Below are 24,780 nucleotides of genomic sequence, written 5' to 3'. Positions count from 1 at the left end.
TTTTTTGAGACGGAGTCTCGCTCTGTCGCCCAGGCTGGAGTGCAGTGGCCGGATCTCAGCTCACTGCAAGCTCCGCCTCCCGGGTTCCCGCCATTCTCCTGCCTCAGCCTCCCGAGTAGCTGGGACTACAGGCGCCCACAACCGCGCCCGGCTAATTTTTTGTATTTTTAGTAGAGACGAGGTTTCACCGTGGTCTCGATCTCCTGACCTTGTGATCCGCCCGCCTCGGCCTCCCAAAGTGCTGGGATTACAGGCGTGAGCCACCGCGCCCGGCCCTCACGTGACAGTTTTTTTAAAAAAAGTCATTGAGAAGAAAAGGGATAAAAACACACAAGGGAAATAAAGGAGTAAAGCAATTAAAAATGGCACTTTACATAGTAAGTCATAAAGCCAGAAAAAATACAATTTGTTAAGTGTTCTGTAGCCATTATTTTGTTCAATTCTCAAAACCACCTTATCACATAGATTCTAATATCCTCAGTTTTACAGATAAGGCTTCCAAAACTTAGGCAATTGAAATAATTTGAAAAAGCTTGGCTAGCTATTATGTAGTTGACATGACCAGTTTGAGAAACAGTTTTTCTTTCTCAAAAATGTTCAGCAAGCTTTCTCTGTCATACGCTTATCCAGATGAATATTTGGAGAATGTTAGCGCAGGTAAAATCCTTAGCATTTGTTTAATTCCTAATTTACTGCAGAGGAAACTTGACCCAAAGAGATTAACTGGCTTTTTCAAGGTTATACAGAAATAAAATTGAAAACCCAATCTCCTCTCCAGATTCTACTAAACCTCAGTGCAACATTTTTGTTACACTAAACTCAGAGATGTTGGCACATTACACTTAATTAAATCAAACCCAACTAAAATCTAAGTATTTTTCCAATGACAGGCAGATTGTCCAAATCTCACCACTGAGGATGAGCTAGGGCAGGCTTGGCTAGGATAGCTGTCAAGCAGCCACTAAAAGGGATTAGATTCCAAGAGGCCTAAATTAGGGAGCAGGAATTTCTATCCAAGATAGCCTAGAATACCAAACATTTGAGAGGCAAACCAAGCAATGGCCTGTTGGGGAGATGGGAAGTTCAAATACCTGAACGATCAAGTACAAACACAAAGTCTAAAGGGCCCCAGACAGGTTCAAGGTTCCAGAGATAGGATCAGAGCAAAAGTAAATTAGAAATGAGAGATGGGGGTAGTTGGTTTCCCAGATGGGTGCTTGCACAACCATGTTTCATGGGACAACAGAAGTGGTCCTGGAATAGGTCTGGGGTTACTGGGAAAAGGAGGCAGGGCAAGGTTATACAAAAGCAGCAGATGGAAGTATTGCTCTCCAAAGAGTTCTCATCTACACTAAGGCAGACGGATTTACAGGAAGAACCTGATTTTGAACAGGTCACTATATAAAAATCCATATTTACAGTATAATTTAAGAGAGGTGAAAAATCCTATTTATTCAATACTTTAACGTTATCCAGTTTTTAAATGAGAACTCTAGGACACAGAGATTGTGGCTATTCATTCAAAGTTACAAAGCCCATTACTACAAAATCAAAAAAAGATAGGTCTTCTAAGTCAGTTATTTCTATATTTATAGGCTGCCACGATAAGAGTCAACACTGAGATGATCCTTCTTGAAACTATAAATCAATTTGTGCAAAATAAGCACATACTGCAGAAACAGTCCTTACTCCCCTAACCCAAGTGACAAAGGCTCTGCCATTCCATCAGCATTTCAAATTGTCTTGCACATTTATTGTGGAGGTCTAAGCATCATCTAAAACCCACACTATGATTAATGCTTTTAATTTTTATTTCACATATGTATCCAATTTTAAGTAAGCACACACACAGATGCACACACACACAATTGTATGTAATAGAGAGAGCTTACCTTTAAGTCACTTCCTGGTAACGTGCCCACTCCATCTTTCCAGTCCATAACACTGAATACATCAAACTCTTGACCACTTGTGCTAGAGGCAGATTCAGTCATGATTTATTTTTTAACCTGAAAGGGGAAAAGAAGGCATATCACTAAATATTCCACACGGAAATCTGTTTTTAATTTAGTACTCATTAGTTCAGTTCCCCTTAATTACATAATTTTCTTCATCACAATATCCCATATTCCTAGATCTAAAAACAACTACTTCAAAAATATTAACACTTTTTTCCTAGTACAATCCTTGGAAAAGTATAGAGAAAAAATATTAATAAAAATTTCTAAGTTAAAAAATGTTATGGTAAACATTTTCTATTCACAAACAAAAGAAATGCATTGATTCAAGGCATATTCACTTAAAACAAAAAGTCATAATGCCATATGGATAGAATTCCTTGCCTGTAAGTAGTCTGTTTTCTGTTTTAAGACACTAGAAAAAAGTAGACATGGATAAAGGATAATCTGCCAATTTATTATTCTAGGAAATTGGAAAACAGTCTCAAATGTACAGCAAACACCCATAAAAAGGCTCTGTTAAGATAACTAATTTGGCTACCTAAACTGTGACAAAATTCCTAATTTTCATTTTCTAAAAAAACTGGAAAACAAATTTCCATTGATTGTAGTATTGATATTGTTCTGAGACTGTTGTCTGTGTAACATGAGAAAAACAAACAAGTAATTATGTTGGTATCATAGACAACTGAAGAAAGATTGACGGGTCCTAAATTTGAATGGAAGTATCAGTATGAATTCATGATGTGTTTTATCTTTAGAAATATGTGTATTTTCTAGTTTTGTCCACTGAAAGAATCTAGAAACAATCATCAATCAACAGTAATGAGCAGCCTAGCTTCAACTGTGGTGTCTAAATACCATTTCTCACAATTCTCCCCATAGAAGGAGCTGACTTTTGCTCAATAGCAGGAAATGTCCAAGATGAAAACTTAAACATCTTGTCAAACAAGAAAGCAAAGAAGCTATCAAAGACAATCGAAGTCATATCCAAAGAACTCAAGAGCCAACCTGAATAGGCCCCTTCTGGCCAAAGAAAGACAAAGTAGCATCCTTACTATCCTTACTAATTACTAGCTGCAGTGAACTGAAACACATCAGATAAATGTAAATCCACAAGTTCATAATGACATTCAAAGCAAATAAATAAACCAAGAACACCTCATTGATCACCTTTTCAGGATTCAAGAAAACCAACTCACTATTTGGAAAAGGAAACACGGATTTATCCTGCCTTTCCAATGTGATCTGTATGTTAGAGTAACCACATCGTTGGGCAGATAAAGTTTCCCCTTAGAAAGAATTCCAGCTAATAAATGAAGAAAGAATGATAGAATATTATAAGTTGTAACCTTTAATAAATTAATGGTTCTAGGCAACGACCATCAATGGCTGCCAGGAATGCAAATCCAACACCATCTATGAAGTAGCCTTGCCAGGAAAAAACAAAATCAAACCTAATCTGATCAAGTCTATTTATAGAAGCTAGCAGAGAAAGAAAGCCTGTTAAATCACACCACAAAGATATAAGGAAGAAAATCCAGATTACCAGAAACTCTTTAGCAGCATTTCTCAAAGCGTGCACGCCTCAAGGGTCTCTGAGACCCTTTCAAACGGTCCAAAAAGTCAACTGTTTTCATAAAAATACTCACATACTCTTTGTTTTCTTCGCTGGGTCGACATTGGCACCTATGGTGCAAAACCAAGAGAGGATAAAATTGCTGGTGCAATGGCAATAACTGTAGTAGCAGCCATTGCATTCTTCCCTGCCATGCATGCACAGTAAATAAATGTCAGTTTCACTAAAGACCATTATTGATGAAGTAAAAATAATAAATGTTATTAAGTCTTGACATCTGAATATACATCTTTTTAATATTCTGTGTGATGAAATGCGAAGTACTTTGACATGCCAAAGTACCATGGATGCAAGCTCCTAGTTTTTAATGGAATGCCTTTTTTACTTAACAAGCTATATTTATTCGGGTTTGGATGTCTGGTAAATATTTTGTCAAAAATTAATGAAGTGGGCCTGTCAAATGAAGGAAAACACTAACAGTATTTGTAGCTAACAAGTAAATTTGAACCTTCAAGAGAAAAATCAGAATTTTGTAAAACTTACAAGCATCACCATAAGCTTGCCAGCTTCCAGATGGCTAAAGACTTTTCTAAGGCAGTGGATGGGCGGTGATAGTAATGGATGTGGTTTTTAAAATATTTCATAATGAAATATGTCAACACTTGAAGATCTGCCTAACTCAGTTAAGCAAAATTTTCAAAATGACCAACGCATGATGGTACAAAATTATGCATAGGTAAATGATCCATTTAAAGTGCAAGACGGACCAACAGATTTATTTATTTATTTATTTATTTGTTTGTTTGTTTATTTTGAGACAATTTCGCTCTTGTCACCCAGGCTGGAGAGTGCAGTAGCATGATCTCGGTTCACTGCAACCTCTGCCTCCTGGGTTCAAGGAATTCTCCTGCCTCAGCCTCCCGAGTAGCTGGGATTACAGGTGCCCACCACCACACCTGGCTAATTTTTTTGTACTTTTAGTACAGACAGGGTTTCACCATGTTGGCCAGGCTGGTCTTAAGCTCCTGACCTCAAGTGATCCGCCTGCCTTGGCCTCCCAAAGTGCTGGGATTACAGGCATGAGCCACTGCACCTAGTCCCAACAGATTTTAATATAACAGATTATGATTCATAATTAATCAGGTTCATTGGTAAGGTTTCAAACTGCACACTGCAACTAATCTTTAAGAAACTACCACCACCTGTCAAGTTTTAGTGTGGTAACTAAGAACGTTCACTATTAAATGAAAAGGCTATTATAAATATTCCTTCCTTTCCCAACCTCATACATGCATAAAACCAGATTTTCTTCATATACTTCAAGCAAAACAACCCAATGCAACAAGAATGCAGAAGCAGATATCCAGCTATCTTCTATTAAATTAGACATTAAAGAGATCTGCAAAAATGTTTAAAAATGCCATTTCTCTCATATTTCTTTTATTCTGGAAACTGTGATTATATTTCATTAAAATTATGCTTATATATGCTATCATGCACTGGTTTTACTGTTATTTTTAAATAGCTTAAACTATTTCTAATATAGCAAATATTGAGATATATATATACATAAAAACTATAAAAACTATACCTCTTTGAGCTTTCACCATTTTTAAAAGTGAAAAGGAACTTGAGACCAAAATGTCTGAAAGCCAATACTGTAAACTACATAAAAAGATGGGCAAGGAAATATGAAATTTAGATGAAAAGGGATTTAAGAAACACATCAACCAATCACAATATTACAATTCATAGATATTCTGTGGACCCTGATTTAAACAAAAGATTATTAGACAGGAAGGAAAGTATGAATGCCAAATTAGGTATTTTATGATATTAAAGAAACACCAGATTTCTTTAAGAGAAATGAGAGCATGTACTTTTAAAAGAGGAGTTGTTCCTTGTATTTTAGAGGTACAAATTGAAATGAAAAGATGAAATGATGTAATGTGAGAAATTTGCTGTAAATAAGGGGATGAAGTGGTAATAAGACTGGCAATGTGTTGCTAATTGTTAAGATGTGTAAAGGGTCCGTGATAGTTTTTATTCTACTACATCCTAGTTTTGTATATGCTTGAAAATTTTGTTCAAAAATTCAAGATTTTTTTGAAGTGCAGTTCCCTTACATATATAATATACACTCACTTGTAAATAGTCAATAGGAAAAACTTCTGTTTCTTTTAATTACAGCTAATTTCTACTGGAATTTACTAGATGCTTCAGTATTTTTTCTTCTGTTTTCCCCCGTAAGTAGAGAAAACATCAAGTATTAGACATATTATTAAGTCTACTTCTGATCATTTCAAAGCTTACACAATCTAAATTTGAAGAATCAGATTTTACAGACCTCAAAAGCACAAGCCACAAAAGCAAAAATAGACAACTGGGATTATATGAAACTAAAAAGATTCTGCACAGCAAAGGAAACAATCAATATAGTTAAGATAAAACCTACACAGTGGGAAAAGGTATTTCCAAACTATCCATCTGACAAGGGATTAATATACAGATTATATAAGAAGCTCAAACAACGCAGCAGCAAAAAAGCAAATAATCCGATTTGAAAATGGGGAAATGATCTACATAGATATTTCTCAAAAGAGGACATATAAATGGCCAACAGGTACATTAAAAAAATGCTCAGAATCACTAATCATCAGATAAATACAAATTAAAACCACAAGGACGTATCATCTCACCCCAATTAAAATGGCAATTATCAAAAATGTAAAAGAAGAAATGCAGGTGAGGATGCAGAGAAAGGGGAGCTCCTATATATATTGTTAGTGGGAATACAGAGTAGTATGGCCATTATAGAAAACAGTATGGAGGATTCTCAAAAAATTAAAGACAGAAATACCATATGATCCAGCGATCCCACTACAGGGTATATATCCAAAGGAGAGGAAATCAGTATAGCAGATATCTGTACTCCCATGTTTATTGCAGCACTCTTCTCGATAGCCAAGATATGGAATCAACCTAAGTGTCCATGAGTGGATGAATGGATTTTAAAATGTGGTTTATATACACACAGGAATATTCAGCTATAAAAAAGAATGAAATTCTGTCATTTGTGACAGCGTGGATGAGCCTGAAGGACATTATGTTAAGTAGGTAGGCACAGAAAGACAAATATCACATGTTCTCATTCATATGTGAGAGCTAAAAAAGTCTCATAGAAGTAGAAAATAGAACAGTGGTTACTAGAGCCTGGGAAGGGTAGCGGGAGGGAGGGAATAGACAGAGGCTGATTAACTGGTATAAAACTACAGTTAAATAGGAGAAATAAGTTCTAGTGTTCTATAGCACAGGGGGCGAATATAGTTAAAAATAATTTACTGTATGTTTCAAAAGAGTTAGAAGAGTGGATTTTGAATATTCCCAAAACAATGAAATGATAAGTATTTGAAGTGAAGGATATCCCAATTACCTTGACTGGATCACTACACATGGTATGCACGTATCGAAATATATGTATACCATTAATGTGTACAATTATTATGCATCAATTAAAAGTAATTCTTTTAAAATAAGATTTCACTACCATTTAGATTGTGCCTCAAAACAGGACCTAGGATGTAAAGGGCTGAGGAAGAATTAATCTAATCAATAATAGAAACATGAAATGAATTAAGACTTAGTATGACTTCTCTCTCACTAAATAGGTAACAACCAGCAATGATATAGACTCCCTATGAAGTGATGTTTAAGGGTAGTAACTTTTTTTTTTGATAGACAGTAGAGTGATAGAGTATCTTCCCCCTGGTGGATAAACTTGGTAATATCCAAGTGATCCTTTAATAAAAAAAAGTTTTACTGTTCTTTCTGGTAAAATCTCTAGATAACCATTTCCATTATTTTCTTTGGCAAGTACACTTTAAGGAAATTTAGTGAAATTATCTTATAGTATGAAATTGTCAGCTGTGACTATCCTGGTTATTACAGTTTCCATAAATATAATAGCATTTGATAATAGCATTTGTTCACCAGATACTAAGTGTCAGGCACAACACACACTTTTGTAAGTTTGATTCAATCTTACCTTCTTTCAGAAAAGGATTCAAAGTAGCAATTTACATATATTATTTCAATAATTTCTTTTTCAGAAAAAGAGGGATTTTATCATCCCTCTAGTCTACATTGAAGAAACTGAGGTGCAGAAAGATTTGGTAACTCAACCAAAACCACAGCCGGTAGCATGGCCAGCATTCGAACCCAGGTCAGTCTGATTCCAACGGTGAGCTTTCTTTGTCAACCATTGTTTAACCTTTACAGAGCTTTGTCCCCCTCTGAAAATCTGGCAAAATCTACTTTCACCAGAATATGGTACACCTCAGAACATGACAAAACTAGTTTACTGGGCCAAAGTTCTTAATATAAATATCAAGTCCACATCAGTGCAACATGTATCTGATAAAGTACCTTCAAAGTACATGCTTACTAACAAAATGTCAGTAAGACATACAGATGCCACAAATAGATTTTTAGTCTTTTTCTACCTAAAAACCACATATGTATAAAATTCACAGTAGCAAAATCCTGTCTGACAGGAGGAACAGAAAGTAGCAGATAAAAAGCTAGCACGATACATAACCTGCAGTAAATGTTCACGTTTTAAGAAATACTCAGAATATGCCTTTGCCATATGAAACAGTAGTAACGTTACACAATGTACCCTGCCTGAAAACATGTATCTAATATTTGTAAAAATTGTTTTCACCCATATTTTCATTCTGAGGTTTGTAGAGATTCTGTATACAGTATTATAGCATAAAAATATTTACTATGTTGTCTTTCTCATCATCTAATTTTGAAGCCTATGGGTACTTTCATTATCACAAGAAGACTGAATGGCTACAACAGATTGCTTCTCCACCATCTATTAATGAGGTAGAACAGCCAGCAATCAATATTATTTTAAGAAAAGCGGCTTCTAAGACACCCCAAGTCTTCCTCCCTTGTTGTCTCTCTCTGTAAATGTGTACACTTGCATACAAACATACAAAGTCCTTTACTTCAACAATTTGTGTTCCTAAGACTCGGTAAATTTTTGCAGTACTTAGAAATGCTCTCATTGTGTTTTGTTCTTGTAAGTATCACCTGGTGCTACACCATAATCCACCTGTATTCCACAGGCCACACACACACACACACACACACAAACAGGTAAGAGAGTCACAATGCAAGTCACAAACACTATTTCTCCTTCTGCAGAAAACCCCATCACAATTTTTTGTTGTTGTTGTTAAGTGGTGCTGAGATTTGCTAAGGAAGTATCTTAAAAGTACACCCTGATGGGTCCTCTGTGCTACCAGACAAGATTCAGCATTTTCCTCCTCATCTCCTCTAACTCCTATTGGACTCCAGCCACTACTAATGTCAGAAGAGGTAAGTTTGGGGTTCAGATGTCCACCAAATGCATCAGAGCAGCTTCTGATTCCCACTAATACATATATGTCATGGCTGACCATGGCTGCAACCAAAGGCATTGATACCCAGCGTGCTGCTACCACTGCCCACTGTGGATGTCATGTCAAGGAGCCGATGACTACTGAAGACAGAGACCACTGCTGCTGGCACTAGTGCAAAAGTATTGCACTCTGAAAGTCCCTGCTTTGTGAAACAATTTGCTTTTATTACAATGTTCTTCCCCTCAGCCTCCAACAAAAGGGCTGGAGAATAGACTAAATGACATATGACACTTTCTTCAGAATTACCTCCCATCTCTCTCCTATACCACTCCTCATCTCCAAACCAAAGTTGTGAAACCTGACTCTCCCTTGAGATATTCTATCTCCTGGATGAACCTCCTCCCTCACTCATGTAAATAAATCCCTGGCAGCCCCGGTCTACCATGTACCACTTACATCAGGTGGTAATTAAACTAGTTAATATCTGATATTCAAAAACCCCTATAACACTTTATATTCAAAAACCCCTATGAGGAAGCACACCACTCATATATTGATGCTGGCTCCTTTTTCGTGTCTGTTGAATGTTTAAATAATTTTTTTAATGAATAAAAATGAGTTTTTAAATCCAGTTTCATGTTTATTTAAAAGTGTATATTATAAAAGGCATGTCTTCCCATGAAAATATTTGTTATTAATGCCAACAACTGAAGCTACAGCACAGACGTCACGAAGGAAAATCCAGTTCCACAAAGCTCTCTGGTAACTTAACTAGTACTCGTTAACTATATGTGCACATTCATCAGCTCAACAGAAGGATGAGAGGAGGAGGTGTAGGGTTCACTCCTCCACCACTCAGGTATGCATTCGCAGACTGTGTATTTATGGTTCCTACCATTCCTGAGTGACACCTGGAAGTTGCTGTGACATTTAGTAATTCATCATTTTGCAGAGACATGATTCTGAATCACACATGCCATAAAGCTGGGGCAAGGGCAAGTTGTCCAGCCTGGCTGAGACCCAGGCATGCTCTTAGTCATAGTGCTTAGTCTCAGTGCTATGAACACTGTAAATAAAGTGATAAAAACTGTATCTTTTTAAGAAATGAAACAAAATTAACTGCTGGTTGAGTCTAGTGTTGATGACAGAATGAAGGGAGTATGGGGATGTTTATGAAAGCGATAGGCTAGCCACAAAATAGAAGTTTCAGATAAATTAAAGACTGAAATGTCAAATGCAATGATGACTCAGACACATTGTGTGAACCAAACTACCAAATGCTCCAAAAGGAAATAAGTAGAAAGGATGTGTGAATTTGTTTCAATAAGTGCTCCAGACAGTACACAAATCAGTCATCAAGTGACATAAGTATTTAGGGGTCCAGAGAGACCATTTAAATTTTTCAATTCTTCTTTAGCAATTTTATGGAAGGAATTATGTGCTAAAATGATTTTTTTTTTTTCAAGTTGAGAATTGTGACTGGCTTCGGACATCGACCTCACAAATGTCAAGAATCTACTGTATCTCATTTTGACTAGCGATAAACAGTTTGTGTGTCCTTCATAATCTTTCCTTCCTACCACTTCTTTGCTCCTATCTGCCAGCAGTGGATAAAACAGAGGCTCAGAGTGAGGAGCAGGGACTCCTACGAGCTGGGTTCCTGCAGCATATTCAAAATAAAGAGCCTGCCTGGGGCTGAGATGAAGGGAAGATACCAGTCCTCTGAGATATAAGCAGCACAACCTAGGAGGTGCACAGCACAAAGCAAAAGAGCGGGCCCTGCCTGTAACCCAAAAGTCTGCACCTGCAGATAAGGGAAGAAATACGGATTACTGAGAAAGGGTATTGAGTGTAGTCTGACCATTCCTGGTCAAACCATTGTTCTCCAAATATTGTCTTTAAAAGAATGGCTAGCTAATATCTTTATAGTCTTACAGTTGCTTTTTCTTAAGAGCTGCATTTTATAGCTTCATAGTTAACAATTACATTTTTCAAAAATAAGGTATAGAGATGCTATGGTTATGAGTTGAGAGTGGTTGTAAAATGAGGGTAGACATTACCTTAAAAGCAGCATCTGAGAGTCAGATTCAAATTCTGTCATTCAGATAACAGGCCTGAGATCAGTGCCCGGTGTCAAGGAACTGAACTTGCCAGTTTTTGGTTAAAAGGGCAGTGTATCTTTTGTAAACAGTGTGTCAGGAATACTAACCCTAAAATCATTACTATGAACCAAACAAAAATGACAACTATGCTGAAGAGGAAGACAGCAATGAGAAAAGCCAACACCCACTGTAGAATCCAACACCTTGTTGCTATGATGCCTACTATGCAACACCATCAACTCAAGATGATTTTTTGTTTACTTTATAGAAATCATCTTCGGTCGCTAATCGCTAACTGTCGAACCTGGTGCAGAATGACATACTCAAAACTCCTAAACGTCATTCTTCAGTAACATCATCTACGAGTCTCCCCACTGCTAATCACCTTATGAATGCAGCATATAAAACTGCTTTGGGCCTCCCCACCCCACTCACCCAGCTCCCGTCATCCTTTCATAGGTGCAAACCAAATGCTTCATTGATTATCCTCAAGATTTGCTGTACATACTCTTATAGTTCCTCTTTCCGTCCCCTACCCTTCCCTCAGCTACTTCCTTCTTTTCCTCCTCTTCGTATCACTTTCCAAAGTTTGACAATTACTCACTCCATGACTTCCAACAAATCAATCTCTCATTTTTTACACATTTTTGAGACAGGGTCTTGTTCTGTTGCCCATGCTGGAGTGCAGTGGTACAATCATGGATCACCGCAGCCTCAACCTCCTGGGCTCAAGCGGTCCTACCACCTTAGTCTGCCAAGGAGCCAGTACTACAGGTGCATACCAGCACACCCGGCTAATGTTTTAAATTTTTTGTAGAGATGGGGGTCTCACTATGTTGCCCAGGCTGGTCTCAAACTGCAGGCCTCAAGCGATTCTCCCACCTTGGCCTCCCAAAGTGCAAGGACTACAAGTGTGAGCCACCATGCCTAGCCTGATCTCTTAAAGTCTCAATTTCCCCATGTGTAAAATGTAAAGAATAACAGAACCTTTCTTCAAAATTCATTGAGTAACGGTGAAGACAGATGAGATAGGCCAGGTAATAACACAGCATAGTACTTACCAGATACTAAACAGTCAATAAAAAGTTAGCTTCTTGTTATAATTATCTGGTTTAACAATTATTCAAATTCATGAAAGCCACTCAGTGACCTTAAAAAAAAATTACGCAGTGGCTTGCTTATTTATTCATAGAGACAGGATCTCACTCTGTTTTCCAGCCTGGAGTACAATAGCACAAACATAGCTCACTACAGCCTCAGCCTCCCAGGCTCAAACACTCCTCCCACCTCAGCCTCTAGAGTAGCTGGGACTACAGACACACAACAGCAGACATTACTCTCGGTTATTTTAAAAAATCATTTTATTTGAATAACATCTATGGTAGTAAGCCATCTGTGTTCAAACCTTTGTCACAAGATGTGAAGATCACTACCTAAAAAGTAGATATGATCAAGTGTGGTGGTTCGCACCCATACTTTCAGCACTTTGGGAGGCTAAGGCAGGAGGATCGCCTGAGGCCAGTGGTTCAAGACCAGCCTGGGCAACATAGTGAGACCTCATACCTACAAGAAAATGCAAAAATCAGCCGGGCATGGTGTTGCACACCTATGGTCTCAGCTACTCCAGAGGCGGAGCAGGTGTGATCGCTTTGAGCCCAGGAGTTTCAGGCTTCAGTGAGCTATGATCACACCACTGTACTCCAGCCTAGGTAACAGAGTGAAGCTTTGTCTCACCAAAAAAAAAAAAAAAAAAAAAAAAAGTAGATACATTATTTTTATTTAATACTATTACTATAATAGTAATATTTATTTTTATAGTAATAATTCCTCATATTTATATGGCACCAGAAAAGACTGCCAATTTCTTTATAAAGCAACACATCTGAAGTGACAGTGAAGGCTTAGCCACATGAAGAAGGTACTGGACCTGAAGCTCAGGCCCTCTTTCCAGAGGATACCCTGTCCTTGGAGGAGCCTAATGAATGGTCACCATGCCGGTCTGACTGCACTTAAACAAGACTAAAGGCCAGGGCAACATTCCGCAAAGTCTGCTCCCCAAAACACAACTTTTCAAAGACCATTTATTCATGTCCCCCGAGAAAGGGGTTTGTGGTAAAAGAGATGTCTAATACCCTAGGGTCTTTGGGAGATGTCCAGGGCACACTGATGTGCAACCATCTGTGGAGTGCCGTCCCAGCCAAAGTTTCCCAGAGTCACTGAGTCTTGGCACGATTATCACATCACATCAAGTTCCATGGGATCCCTCATTTGGAAGGCACTGAGCTACAGAAAACAAATTCAGGAAATCACATGAAAGTAAGGTACTGTTTTAGAGGATAGAGTTTATTCATCTTCAAGTTGGATTCAACTACAAGGATGCTACCTTCTAATCTAGCTCCCAGTCTGAACCTGTTTGTTGGTGTAGTGTCTAATACCAGGGAAGGTCCTCAGGACTTGTAAGTACTTTGAGTCCAGGATTGAGAAAGTGATTCTGAGAAACGTATGGCCCCTGCCTCCTAAGACCTCCCTATAGCTCTCAGATTTAGTTTGTGATGACCTTCTTTTACCTCCATGACACCAGAGAAATACAGTCATTAATGGAAGGATTCATGTATCCACAAATACAAGGTCACATGGGGTAATCGTACAAAACCCATAAGCCTAACAAACATGAAAGGGAAACAAACATGGTGGGGCACATGAGTTTCTTCAATGCTTTGTCATTTTTAAAGGGTATCGTCAATACCAGCCTATTTGACCCTCATAACTACTTTCTTAAGACTGATAAACATTATCATCCTCATTTCACAGATGAGAAAATTGAGGTCACCCAGCTAAGAAACAGATTTTATCTTCCAAGACGTTGCCAACACATTGTATTTTAGTCAACCTGGAAGACAACTTAATGTAATGGAAAGCAAAGGCTTTGGAGCCCCAGTGCCTGGGTTGAAATCGTTGAAATCTTTTTTTTTTTTTTTTTTTTTGAGACAGAATCTCGCTCTGTTGCCCAGGCTAGAATGCAGGGGCGAGATCTCAGCTCACTGCCAGCTCTGCCTCCCGGGTTCACGCCGTTCTCCTGCCTCAGCCTCCCGAGTAGCCGGGACTACAGGCACCCGCCACCATGCCCGGCTAATTTTTCGCATTTTGTTTAGTAGAGACGGGGTTTCACCGTGTTTAGCCAGGATGGTCTCGATCTCCTGACCTCGTGATCCGTCTGCCTCGGCCTCCCAAAGTGCTGAGATGACAGGCGTGAGACGCCGCACCCAGACGGGTTTAAAACTTGCTTCACAATTTACTAGCTGTATAATCGTAGCCAGGGTACCTAACCTTTCTTGAGCTTTAGCTCCTTCATCTGTAAAATGGGTTAGGTATATTTACTCCATCGAGGTGTAAACACTTTTAAAAAAAAAAATGCACACTAGAGTGCTATGCACATAGTGAATGCTTGGTATATGAAAGTTACAGTTATTCTAAAGAAAAGACAAGTGGCCGGGAGAGATGGCTCACTTCTGTAATCCCAGCACTTTGGGAGGCCAAGGCAGGCAAATCAAAAATGGTCAGGAGTTCAAGACCAGCCTGGCCAACATGGTGAAACCCTATCTCTACTGAAAATACAAAAATTAGCTGGGTGTGGTGGTGACTGAAAATACAAAAATTAGTTGGGCGTGGTGGTGCACGCCTATAGTCCTGGCTACTGTAGATGCTGAAGCACGAGAATCGCTTGAACCCAGGAGGCGGAGCTTGCAGTGAGCCAAGATCACACCACCCACTGCACTCCAGCCTGGGCGACAGAGTAGGACTCTGAGTCAAAAAGAGAAGGGCAGGGCAGGGGAGGGCAGGGGAGCAGAGGGGAGGGGAGGAGCTCTCCAGGGTACACATGACCTCCAAGCACCAGTTTATCAGATCTCTGAAGTCTCACAGGGCAGAGGAATGAAAACTGTACCAAGGCCAATACCTTTACATCGAAAAAGGCCTATTTAATTTCTCAGGAGTCCAGAGATGAGGATAGGGAAGGTGGGCAGCAGGGCAGTCAAAAACAATGATACGACTCAGATTTCACGGACAAGTAGATTTCAAAGTGAATTTGGGAGACTGATGTAAGGTCAATAGCTGTTAGTTTTGCCAAGTTCTTATAAAGAAAAAAAAAATTTAACTGCCAACAAAATAAAAACGACATAATTTCTGAGAAACTACTCAAGACTAAGCCATTGGCAATCTTACTATGACGTTTTTGCTGAGGAGGCATAAAAACGTCCTCACATACCAAATGTGGTTCCAGGACCTGCTTTCAAGAGAGCTGGTACAGCGGCAAACAGAAAGTGCTGTGAGAGATTAAAGCAAGAGGCCAGTACAAAAAAGAGAGATGAAAGCTCTGGGTCATCATCCCCAAAGGGGCTACAGTGGGAGTGTTTCTCTATAGGAGCACTGGAGTATGTATGTGCAAGTAAGATGCCAGGACCAGGACATAAGTGGGCTGGGAGGACAGAATCTATACACTGATTATAATGCTCATGACATTGTATCTTGATCATCTACTTACAGGAGGTTTTGAAGCAGAGAGACCTTGATTTACCCATTTTGTTATCTCTTATGAATATCTTTAGTAGGTACTGATAAAACTTATCAAATGAATCAATAAAAGAGAAGAGGAAAATACAATACACTACTGGAGGGGAATGGAAAGGGCTTGGGGACAGGAAAAATCAGAGAAAGACCTTCATCTGTCCATCTAGTTCATATTCTCCAGTGAAAATTCTAACTAGGCTGCTAAGTATTTGTTTACCTCTTTGGCAGAAGTATAACATCACCACTCCAAGAAACTCTCCTTATATAAGTGTCAGTGGAGAACACATCAAAAGAAGTTAAATTCAAACCTCTTAAACAGACTTATTCAATAAGGATAAGAGAAAAATCTAAACTCACACTTGAAGCATCTCTCAACAAACACACATTGCTACGAAGAAAAATATTCCTTTCAAATCAAGCATGACAGAGACCAGCTTTGATATTCTACTCACCCTGCCTGATAAGAACTCTGAATCACACACATATTGGAATTAATGTCTGTTGTGGAGAGATGTGAAATCTGCCCTAAGGACCTAAGTTCATAGATTTTAGGCAGGAAAAACTCTAGATCATTATTACAATGTGAGAACTGAAATCTTAGCAGCATCAAGAACAAATCCTTGAGAAGCTGGGTCTTCCATTCTCATCCATCCCTGCAGAGGAGACACCTGAGTGTCAACTAATCCATGCTGCCTTTAAACATGAAATCAGTCATTACAGCGGTTCCACCTTATTGATATTTTCTCAGAAATGCTGTCCCTTTTTCTACTAGTCATATTTTAATGTGAACGATCCTATTTATAATGTCGCAATGGTCTCTCTGATTTGCTACCTTGTCTGCCATGGAGATCATATGCAAAGGGTAGTCACCAAAGGCAGCCTTTACAAAATCTCAACTTCCTGCCCTTCTGTGTTACTGTAAGAAGGACGAATTATTTGAGATTCTGTGGCCTAACCTACTTACTTCCTCTAAAGAAGGAACAGAAAATGAAAAATGCCTTTCAAGAAAGAAAAAAAAAAAAAAAAAAAGGTACACAGAAAGTGAAATCACAAACTGACATTAACGGGCCTATGGCATATTTAATAGACTCTCATTAAATGCTTTTATTTGAAATTCATGTTCAACGTACAGACTATATCTCAATTTGAGTCAGAAATATTTTTTAAAGTGCTATCATATCATCAACATACTATACTAGAAGGGTAATAATAGAAATTTTACACCCATTAGAGGGATTCAAGGGCCATAAAAAGAACAAAAACCTGACACAGATATTTCTATGCATATGCTAAATATGCATGAACTGAAATTTAAAAAGAAAAACTAAAAGTACTCTCTTGTTCTTTTTTATTTTACTTCATAATTTTTAATGCTAAAAGTAGTATCTTCTTTTTTCTTATTTTGCTTCATATTTTTATAGAACATAAAGCTAAAATTAAAAAATTTACACTTGATTTCTCTTTTGCATGTAATGAATTAGATTTGGCTAGATTTTTTTTTCTTTCACAGAAGTCTACGGGCTTATCTCGATAACCATTTGTAGCCAACCTGCTTATCAACAGACTGAACAGCTAAAGCCTCAAGTCCACCCAATTAGACCACAAACCAATACAGTTAATTACTAAGATCATTTAATAACCAGACCAGACTGACCACCTAGGAATTTCAATTCACTATTCAGGGTTCAACAGTGCGATGGATGGAGAAAAATAATCAACTGATTTTGGTGCCTGAGCAATCATACCCAAAATGTTCTGGTAACTAAACTAGCTTAATTCCACAAAATTTATATAATATAAAGATATGGTCCAGCCTTTAAAAGGTCTGGTACACAGTATATGCTCAAAAAATGTATTAAATAGAACTTCAACAAAAGAGAAGCAGCCCATTACCTTGTAATCAATGCCCACAATGGCATCCTTCTAAGTCAAACTGAAGATCTGCTTGATCCACCGTAACTCATATAACAGAGAGATATAATTCCCATTGCAATACAAAACCACCCGATGAGTCAAAATAGACTCTTCACCTCATTTTGCAAACATGGGACATACTCTTTTGGTTACAGTGTATAACATCAGTAATTATAGCACTCTTGCTCAGGATCTTAGTCATATTCCCTGTTTTCATCTTTTACTTTGATTCTAGGACACATTTCTACCACACCACCCCTCCATTTTCTCCCCACCATTGTCTCTCTTATTTTAATTTTCTTCTTTCCTTTTACAATCCTGGCTTTAGAGTAAATTTCATAACCTACTAAGCCTGCCTTGGTAGATTCAGGTCCCACTCTTTCATTGACTGACTGCTTTATATATATATATATTTTTCATAACTAGTCCTATTACCTTATTGGATCTCTTCCTACAAAGAACAAAAGAAATCTTTATATAAATAAGCCCAGTGTTTCCCAAACCTATTCTGAGTAATGTTTTATCAACAGTTTGTGATTATTTCAAGGCCATGGGCTAGACCAAGGTGTTCTTTTCAGAATAATTCAATAATTGGTCTTTTCTCAATTCTTGGTTTTGAAAAGAAAAAAAAGAAGAAAGTAAAGCCAGTTTTTCTTCCCATCTATTTTTCTTATACCTGTTCATTATTGCTCATCTTAGTAAACCAATGTAAAAGAGCACATACATTAATCTGGAAATGTGTTGTTTTTAAAATATTCTGTGTGTTACTATTTTGAAAATCAAAAACCTAAAGATATATCAATCATATGCCAGTATCATTTTCCCTGACTCCACCCCTTTCAAACTGCATGATATGAACAAGTTACTAAGTAACTCTGAGCACCAGTTTGCTCTAAAAGACAAAAAATAATACCCAGTGCTCGAGGTCAGTGAAAGTATGAGAGGTAACAGTCAGTGCCTAGAACAGTACCTGGGCATACAGAAAGCACTCGAAGTATTTTTGGATGAATAAATAAATATAAAGCATCTAGCTTAATGCTTGATCTTCAGAAGGCACTCGATACACAATTGCACTTAACACTGTATATCAACACTTCATAGTGTTTTGCAAAGAGCAACCCCGTCTGCCGGGTCCTATCACAGGAACACATTTCCCACCACATCCAGAGATGCCATCACAGTGTCTACAGCATTTATCTACCATTCACCCATACTTAACCATGGCTTTGTTTTGTTAATTGCCATCGTATGTGCATGGGTTATCTCCCCAACTAGATTAGGAACACACTGAGCCCAAGGATTGATGCTCGATGTCTTTGTAGCCCCAACACATACATTCATTCAACCCTGCTGTTAATTGTTGATTTTGTGAAGCAGTTCACAACAGTAATTTACACAAAATAGAGGCTCAATAAATATCTGTTGGTGGAACACAAAACACTAATTTACAGTATATATGGGAGAAAGAATAATAAGGCAGAAGACATTTTACTGTTACATATAATATGCATGCCATTCTTTTAATAACCATCCAACTAATTAATTCCAAGTCTACTCAGAAAGAAACTACAGCTTATGAAGAAAGTTCCCTCATCCAAGATCACCCAACTTAACTTTACTCAAGTTCCTCTCAAAGATCCTTGTTCATTCCTCCAAACTATCTTGTCTCCCAAATGGGAATTTTCTAAAGGTCTTCCCCAATTTTACTTCATAAATCAAGCTTAGTTATATACCAAGGATACCCTTTCCTGGTGCTTCTTTTCATCCACCCACTGCATAGCTGCCATAGTCAATACAAATCCGTTCACAATTTCCCACTATTGACTTACATCAACAACCATCAATGAAATAATTTAATACAGTAAAGAGATAATCTGAGAATATTCCTATTAGATAATTAAGCCCTTTACAAAATGTATCTTCCATGGATCCACTGAACTTCAAGATGTCACGTATAAATGTGCACACATATGAACGTATAAATAGTTCTCTCTAAATACAGTATCTTTACCTATGTTATAAGCATCCCCAAATCCTTGTAAGGAACAAATCCCTCAATAGTAGCAAGTGGTAACACTGGAAGACAGTGTAGATCTTCACCAGAAAGTCACCTTGCCAACACACTGGTCAAAGAAAGAATCACCTCGATCCATCTTGCTAGACTCTTGCTAGACACACAAATCAGGCATTCCTTGACAGTGGGTGAAGGGCTTCTTACTCATTTCTGAAGACGAAGCACTAAAAGAGGAATGCATTATATTGTGCTATGTGTATTGGATAATATGCCATTGTCCTGCATCAGTTAGCCCAGAAATCCATGTTTCCTGGCTCAACAGCTCCAAAGAGTGCTGGAGCCCTCATCCTTTCCTACTGGTACCATGTGAAACTGTTACACTATTATTAGAAGAGTTCATTATGTCTACTCCCAGAGTAAGGATCTCTGGAACTCCTGAAGAGCAAGGATCTAGTCTTTTAAGTGTTCAACACTGTAAGAGCTCAGAAAGAAACTGGTTAAGTAACTAGCAGAAACAATACTGCAGGGATCACTCAAGTTACCCATCCTGGGGATGCCAACGGTATATCCCACACACCACATAAAGTAAGTTCTCTCACAAATTCCCCATCCTAACTGCACTACTATAAACAGCACTGGCTGAAATATGGAATTCTTAAAAATAAACTACCAGCCCAGTAGAAATTCTTTAAGAACCAACTCACAATTACTCAGGGACTAATTAAACAGGATATAGACTTCTTTTTTCCTCCCCTATTGGGTTTTTGGATTCTTAGAACATTGATTGGATAATCTCCAAAGACTGGAGATGAAATAAAACTAAAACTTGTCAGGGTTTATTTTGTCAGGTTTAGTAGCATCAAATCGAAAATAATAACAGATAGTACTTGCAATTTTTTTTAATCTAGATTTTACATAGTTGGCTATAATTAGATTGCAGCCAAAGAGGTCTAGAAAACAAAGAGGAAAAGCCCTACTTGGACATTTCCTAAATTCAGTCATTCGGAGGACTCATGTTCTGGCCCCTATAGTTAGTTTAAATCATTACTACTCCACTTACCTATTTTCTCATCCTCATCTCCCAGCAGACTCATGCAACTAAAGTATTAATTACAGTACATTAATTCCCCTCACACCAACCCTTCTACTTTCATCACCCTACCATTTTCACAATTAGGCATCATTTTAAAGTATTTCTTTCATTTACTCCTACTTATTCAATGACTAGTTTGGGATAAATAAATTTCAGGTTTTATATTCTGCACCATGTTAGAGCATGGTCTCTTCCCTCAAAGAGCCAACAGTATACAAGAGAAACTACTTTTTTCTCAAGACAAGATATACTCCTAGAAATATTCTGAGAAATCCATATCATACACACATCAGAAACCAATCTAAAAATTTTAGCCAAGAGTTAAATCAATATATTCTGACTTAGACAATCTACCTCCAGCCCTTCACAAAGCTTGACAAAGGTAAAATGATATGACCACTATACATCTGAATAACTCTTTATGGTTCTCAAAATCTGATTTTATTTGATTCTTTTAACAAAAGATACCAGGCAAGTATTGCTCCCACTCTGCAGATGAGGAAATGGAGGTTAAAGGAGGTAGAGTGACATATACAAGGTGATACATCTAGTTATTGAATTTAGTCTTCTAATTCCTATTCTAGCATTCTATCCACAGACCCAGTGACTTCCCAAAGAAAAACAAGCAGTGTCTTCAAATCAGCACATTTAAACATGAAACTCACCATCTTAGGAAACAGATTTTACTCTGCTTGAACTCTACTTGTCTGCATGACCCTCCTATAGCTGTTCTTGCCCCATTGTCTCTGCTGCATACTACATGGACCACATCTACTTATTTTGCTAATTACACAATTCAAAGCGATCCACGAGCAGCAAAAGACAATAAACTCCTGTCAATCATTTTTATATCAATAATTACTCATTTTGACTTCTAGATTACATCTGGCCCAATGAAGGTTGTTAGTTCTACTCTAAAAAGGTAGGCTAATTTTGGTTTTCTTTTGTTTTTGCCAAACAAGATTTAGCGACCCCTTTATTACTCAAGACAGGGCAGAAAAACAGGCAGAAAAGGAGAGGGGAAGATTAAAGGAAGAAAAAAACAAAAACGAAAAAGGTATAAACAGTAGAAAGCACTGGAGTAGCATAAATGTACTGAAATGTTCTACCCCCAGAGATGGCTGCCCCCTCTGCCTCAGAATGACCTTTGCCCTAAAAGGAGGTCCTGGAGTATTGGAAAGAAGCCAACACCATCCAAAATTACCAAAGAGGTATTGGTAGACAACAGCTGTATTCCCTTTGGAGGTATGTTCAAAAGTTGACAAGTCTAAGCTAACACACTGAAACTCACACTCATAACCGTGCAACATGGTACTTGGCACAAGTCAGCCCATCTTGGATTTAAGCCATAGAAGTTATGTGACAAATACCCCCAAAGCACTCAATGTAAATTTCATTCACAAAATGTTACCACTGGCCCCCCCAAGACATTTAGAGTTCCAGAATCTTCCATATCACTGTATAACGATGTAACACACATAATAATTTACAACCCTTTTGTTCCAGTTTTTCTACTTTGTCAACTCCAAAGAATAAGACAATTTACTTTCAGTAGAAAACAGGTGCTAAAATCCTAATTAAGAATCTAGTAAGTAAGCCAATACAAAGATTATCCAGGACAATCTCATAACTTCCTAATGTTTCATTCAAACTACAATCACACTTAGTGTCAATACATTCATGCATTCAAAGCAGTCCCACAAAATGATGTTTTTCTGCCAAGCCCGTCTCATACTCTCCTTCCTGATCTCCAAATGCAGCTTTTTAACATTTGCAGGTATGTCAAGCAATTTGTTTCAACAAGCGGGTCTTACCTTTCGGCGGTGATAAAACACAGAACTCTCTGGCGATCTTCACAATTGCTGTCCACTCTCAAGATTTCTCCTAAGGGTTCTATCATTGGTTTAAAAAGAGGGAAAGTAAAATCAAAACACTGTCATCAAAAAGAAACCTTCAAATCCACAATCCCCAATTAAGAAGTTTACATTCTGAATCACTTAGGCATAATTTTACACCATGTCAGTCGGTAAATTAAAATAAAATAAGCTGGTTCTAGATGAGTTGAAATCGATTTTAATCATTCCTATCATTCCCATGTCCTAAATTCACCCAATAAAGTGTCTCCTATTGTATATTACGGGCAGGTGAAAGTTACAAGGATCATTTGAGTCAACTTTAATTTCCCTCACTGTTTTTATCTTTAAAATTAAAGATATTTTACAGAATACACACTGGAAAAAGAATAGATATTATATGAACAGTTTTAACCCATACGTTTAAGGACTTTAAATCACAAATTATACAAGTATTCAGAAACAATTTCGTACTCAGTGAAACAAAATTACAGTCTTAGAACCAAAAGGGACTACTTATTCGGACTATACATAACTATACAGCTAAGAAACTACATAAAATTGCCTTATATTTATCAGAGGGTAAAATGAACAGCTCATATAAAAGGCAAATCTCAACTAAAGGTCTTCTCCATTTCTTCAAAAGTTTTAAACACATTTCAACTTCGCAGTTTTATTAACATTCAAAATGAAGTCATCAGCTGAGACTCATAATTAAAAATTGATCAGAGGTACAGACACCGATAAATGCAAAAGCAAACAATTGTTTCCAATTCAGGGAGCGATCAATCTCAAATCCCAGAATAAAAGCAAAGTGTTTTTCCCACATAACTCATGTCGGATGGAAGTTACAGGGTCTGAGTCCTCAGAATTCATTGCTCCGATTTACTAAACTTTCAATTTCTGATCAGCATCCTTTCACACAACATCTGGCTGCTCGCTCAGGTCCTCTAATTACTTCCACGTCTGAACGGACTACGTAGCTACAAGTAAAGGCCAAACTTTGCTCTCGGCCTTCCGAACTTAAAGACGCGTTTAACCACTAGAGGTCTCCCCTTGGCCAGTTTTGCACGTTCGCTATTTTGCTGCACTTGAAACTTTCCGGAGAAATGCTCTCTACTCGAGTCAGTGTTTTTCTAAAAACTTGCGCAAAAATCCACGCGACCGAGATAGCCAGCACACAGCCTCTCGGACTCCCTAAACCAATAAAGACATCACAAACAACGCTCTAGGAAAACCAAAAGGAGAAATGGACGCACTTGCCCCGGCCGCGCCCCCCCACCCCAAAATCTTATTTCTCATCTCAGTTTCCCCTAACCTAACAATTAAAAACCTATTTTTGTTTCTATGCACTCTGAATGATCTCGAATGCATTTTTCTGGCGGTGGCCCCGAGGTGGAGAAGAAGCGGGCCAAGGGATGCGGGGCGTTGGGGGTGGGGGCGGTGAGGGGGAGGGCCGTGCTCACAGTGCCCAAGGAAGTTGCCTAAGGAAAGGGACTCCGTTTTTCGGGTCCCCTCAAAAAATCGGCGGGGAGGGGGAGGAAAAGGAAGCGGGGTGGTGGCAGCAGGGGGACTCAGAAGGGAAACCGAAGCAACGTTTACCTCCGTCTCCCGTGGAAGGGTGGGGTAGAGCCGCGGTCCCCGCGCCCCGGAGAGCAGCTAGTTACCCCCACCTCCCTCCGAGCGCAGGCGGACAGACCGACGCCCCCAGCCCTCCGCGGGGACCCGGGAGGAACCCGCCCGCTTTTAAACTTTCTCTCACGGTCGCGCTGCGGGCCGTGCTTTGACCGGGACGGGGGGGAGGGGGAATCGCAGGGCCTTTTTTTTCTTGAAAGGTAATTAAAGTTTTACCACCAGTCCAAAAGTTGCGCCCTCCCCCCGCCCGTGCCACTGTGCCCTCCTCCCCCTCCAGGGCTCTCAAGTTTTCCTCCCTGCCCGCCGGCCCCCACACTCCACCAGCTCGCGGGGCGCGCGGCGGATGCCTCGGCTCCTGCGCTTCCCGATCCCCACCCCCGCCGGCCTCTACTTCCCCCCGCCCCGCCGCCGCGGCGCGAGGACGGCCCGCGGGGCCCAGGACGCGAGTGTGCAAAGCCCATTATTCCGGAACGGCACACGCACGCGGCGCGAGGCGGGCGGCGGCCCCGGCCCCGGCCCCGACCCCTCTTTTCCTCCCCAGGATAAGGCAGGCGTAAACAAGTTGCAGGAAAAGCAGCCCCGCGCCGCCCCCACCCTCCCCCCCCCAGCCCGCCGCCCCGGCGCGGCCGCCGCCGCCGCCGCCTCCCGACAC

At 39.1% G+C, this 24,780-nt stretch overlaps 1 protein-coding gene across 4 annotated transcripts in view; it reads right to left on the bottom strand.

Annotated features, from left to right (window-relative positions):
* L3MBTL3 (L3MBTL3, histone methyl-lysine binding protein) overlaps window positions 1-24,780 on the bottom strand; it is a 124,486-nt gene that overhangs the window by 97,678 nt on the left and 2,028 nt on the right. For all 4 annotated transcript variants that reach the window (XM_025382843.1, XM_025382844.1, XM_025382842.1 and 1 more), the window contains exons 2-3: window positions 22,455-22,533; window positions 1,893-2,009 (exon numbers count right to left, since the gene is read on the bottom strand). In XM_025382843.1, the coding sequence (XP_025238628.1) occupies window positions 1,893-1,994 (102 nt within the window). In that variant the 5' untranslated portion in view covers window positions 1,995-2,009; window positions 22,455-22,533. The remainder of the gene's footprint in view (window positions 1-1,892; window positions 2,010-22,454; window positions 22,534-24,780) is intronic.

Source organism: Theropithecus gelada, chromosome 4, assembly GCF_003255815.1.
Source record: "Theropithecus gelada isolate Dixy chromosome 4, Tgel_1.0, whole genome shotgun sequence".
Lineage (NCBI taxonomy): Eukaryota > Metazoa > Chordata > Mammalia > Primates > Cercopithecidae > Theropithecus > Theropithecus gelada.
The sequence above is the reverse complement of the archived record's forward strand: the minus strand, read 5'-3'. Positions and strand labels throughout refer to the sequence as shown.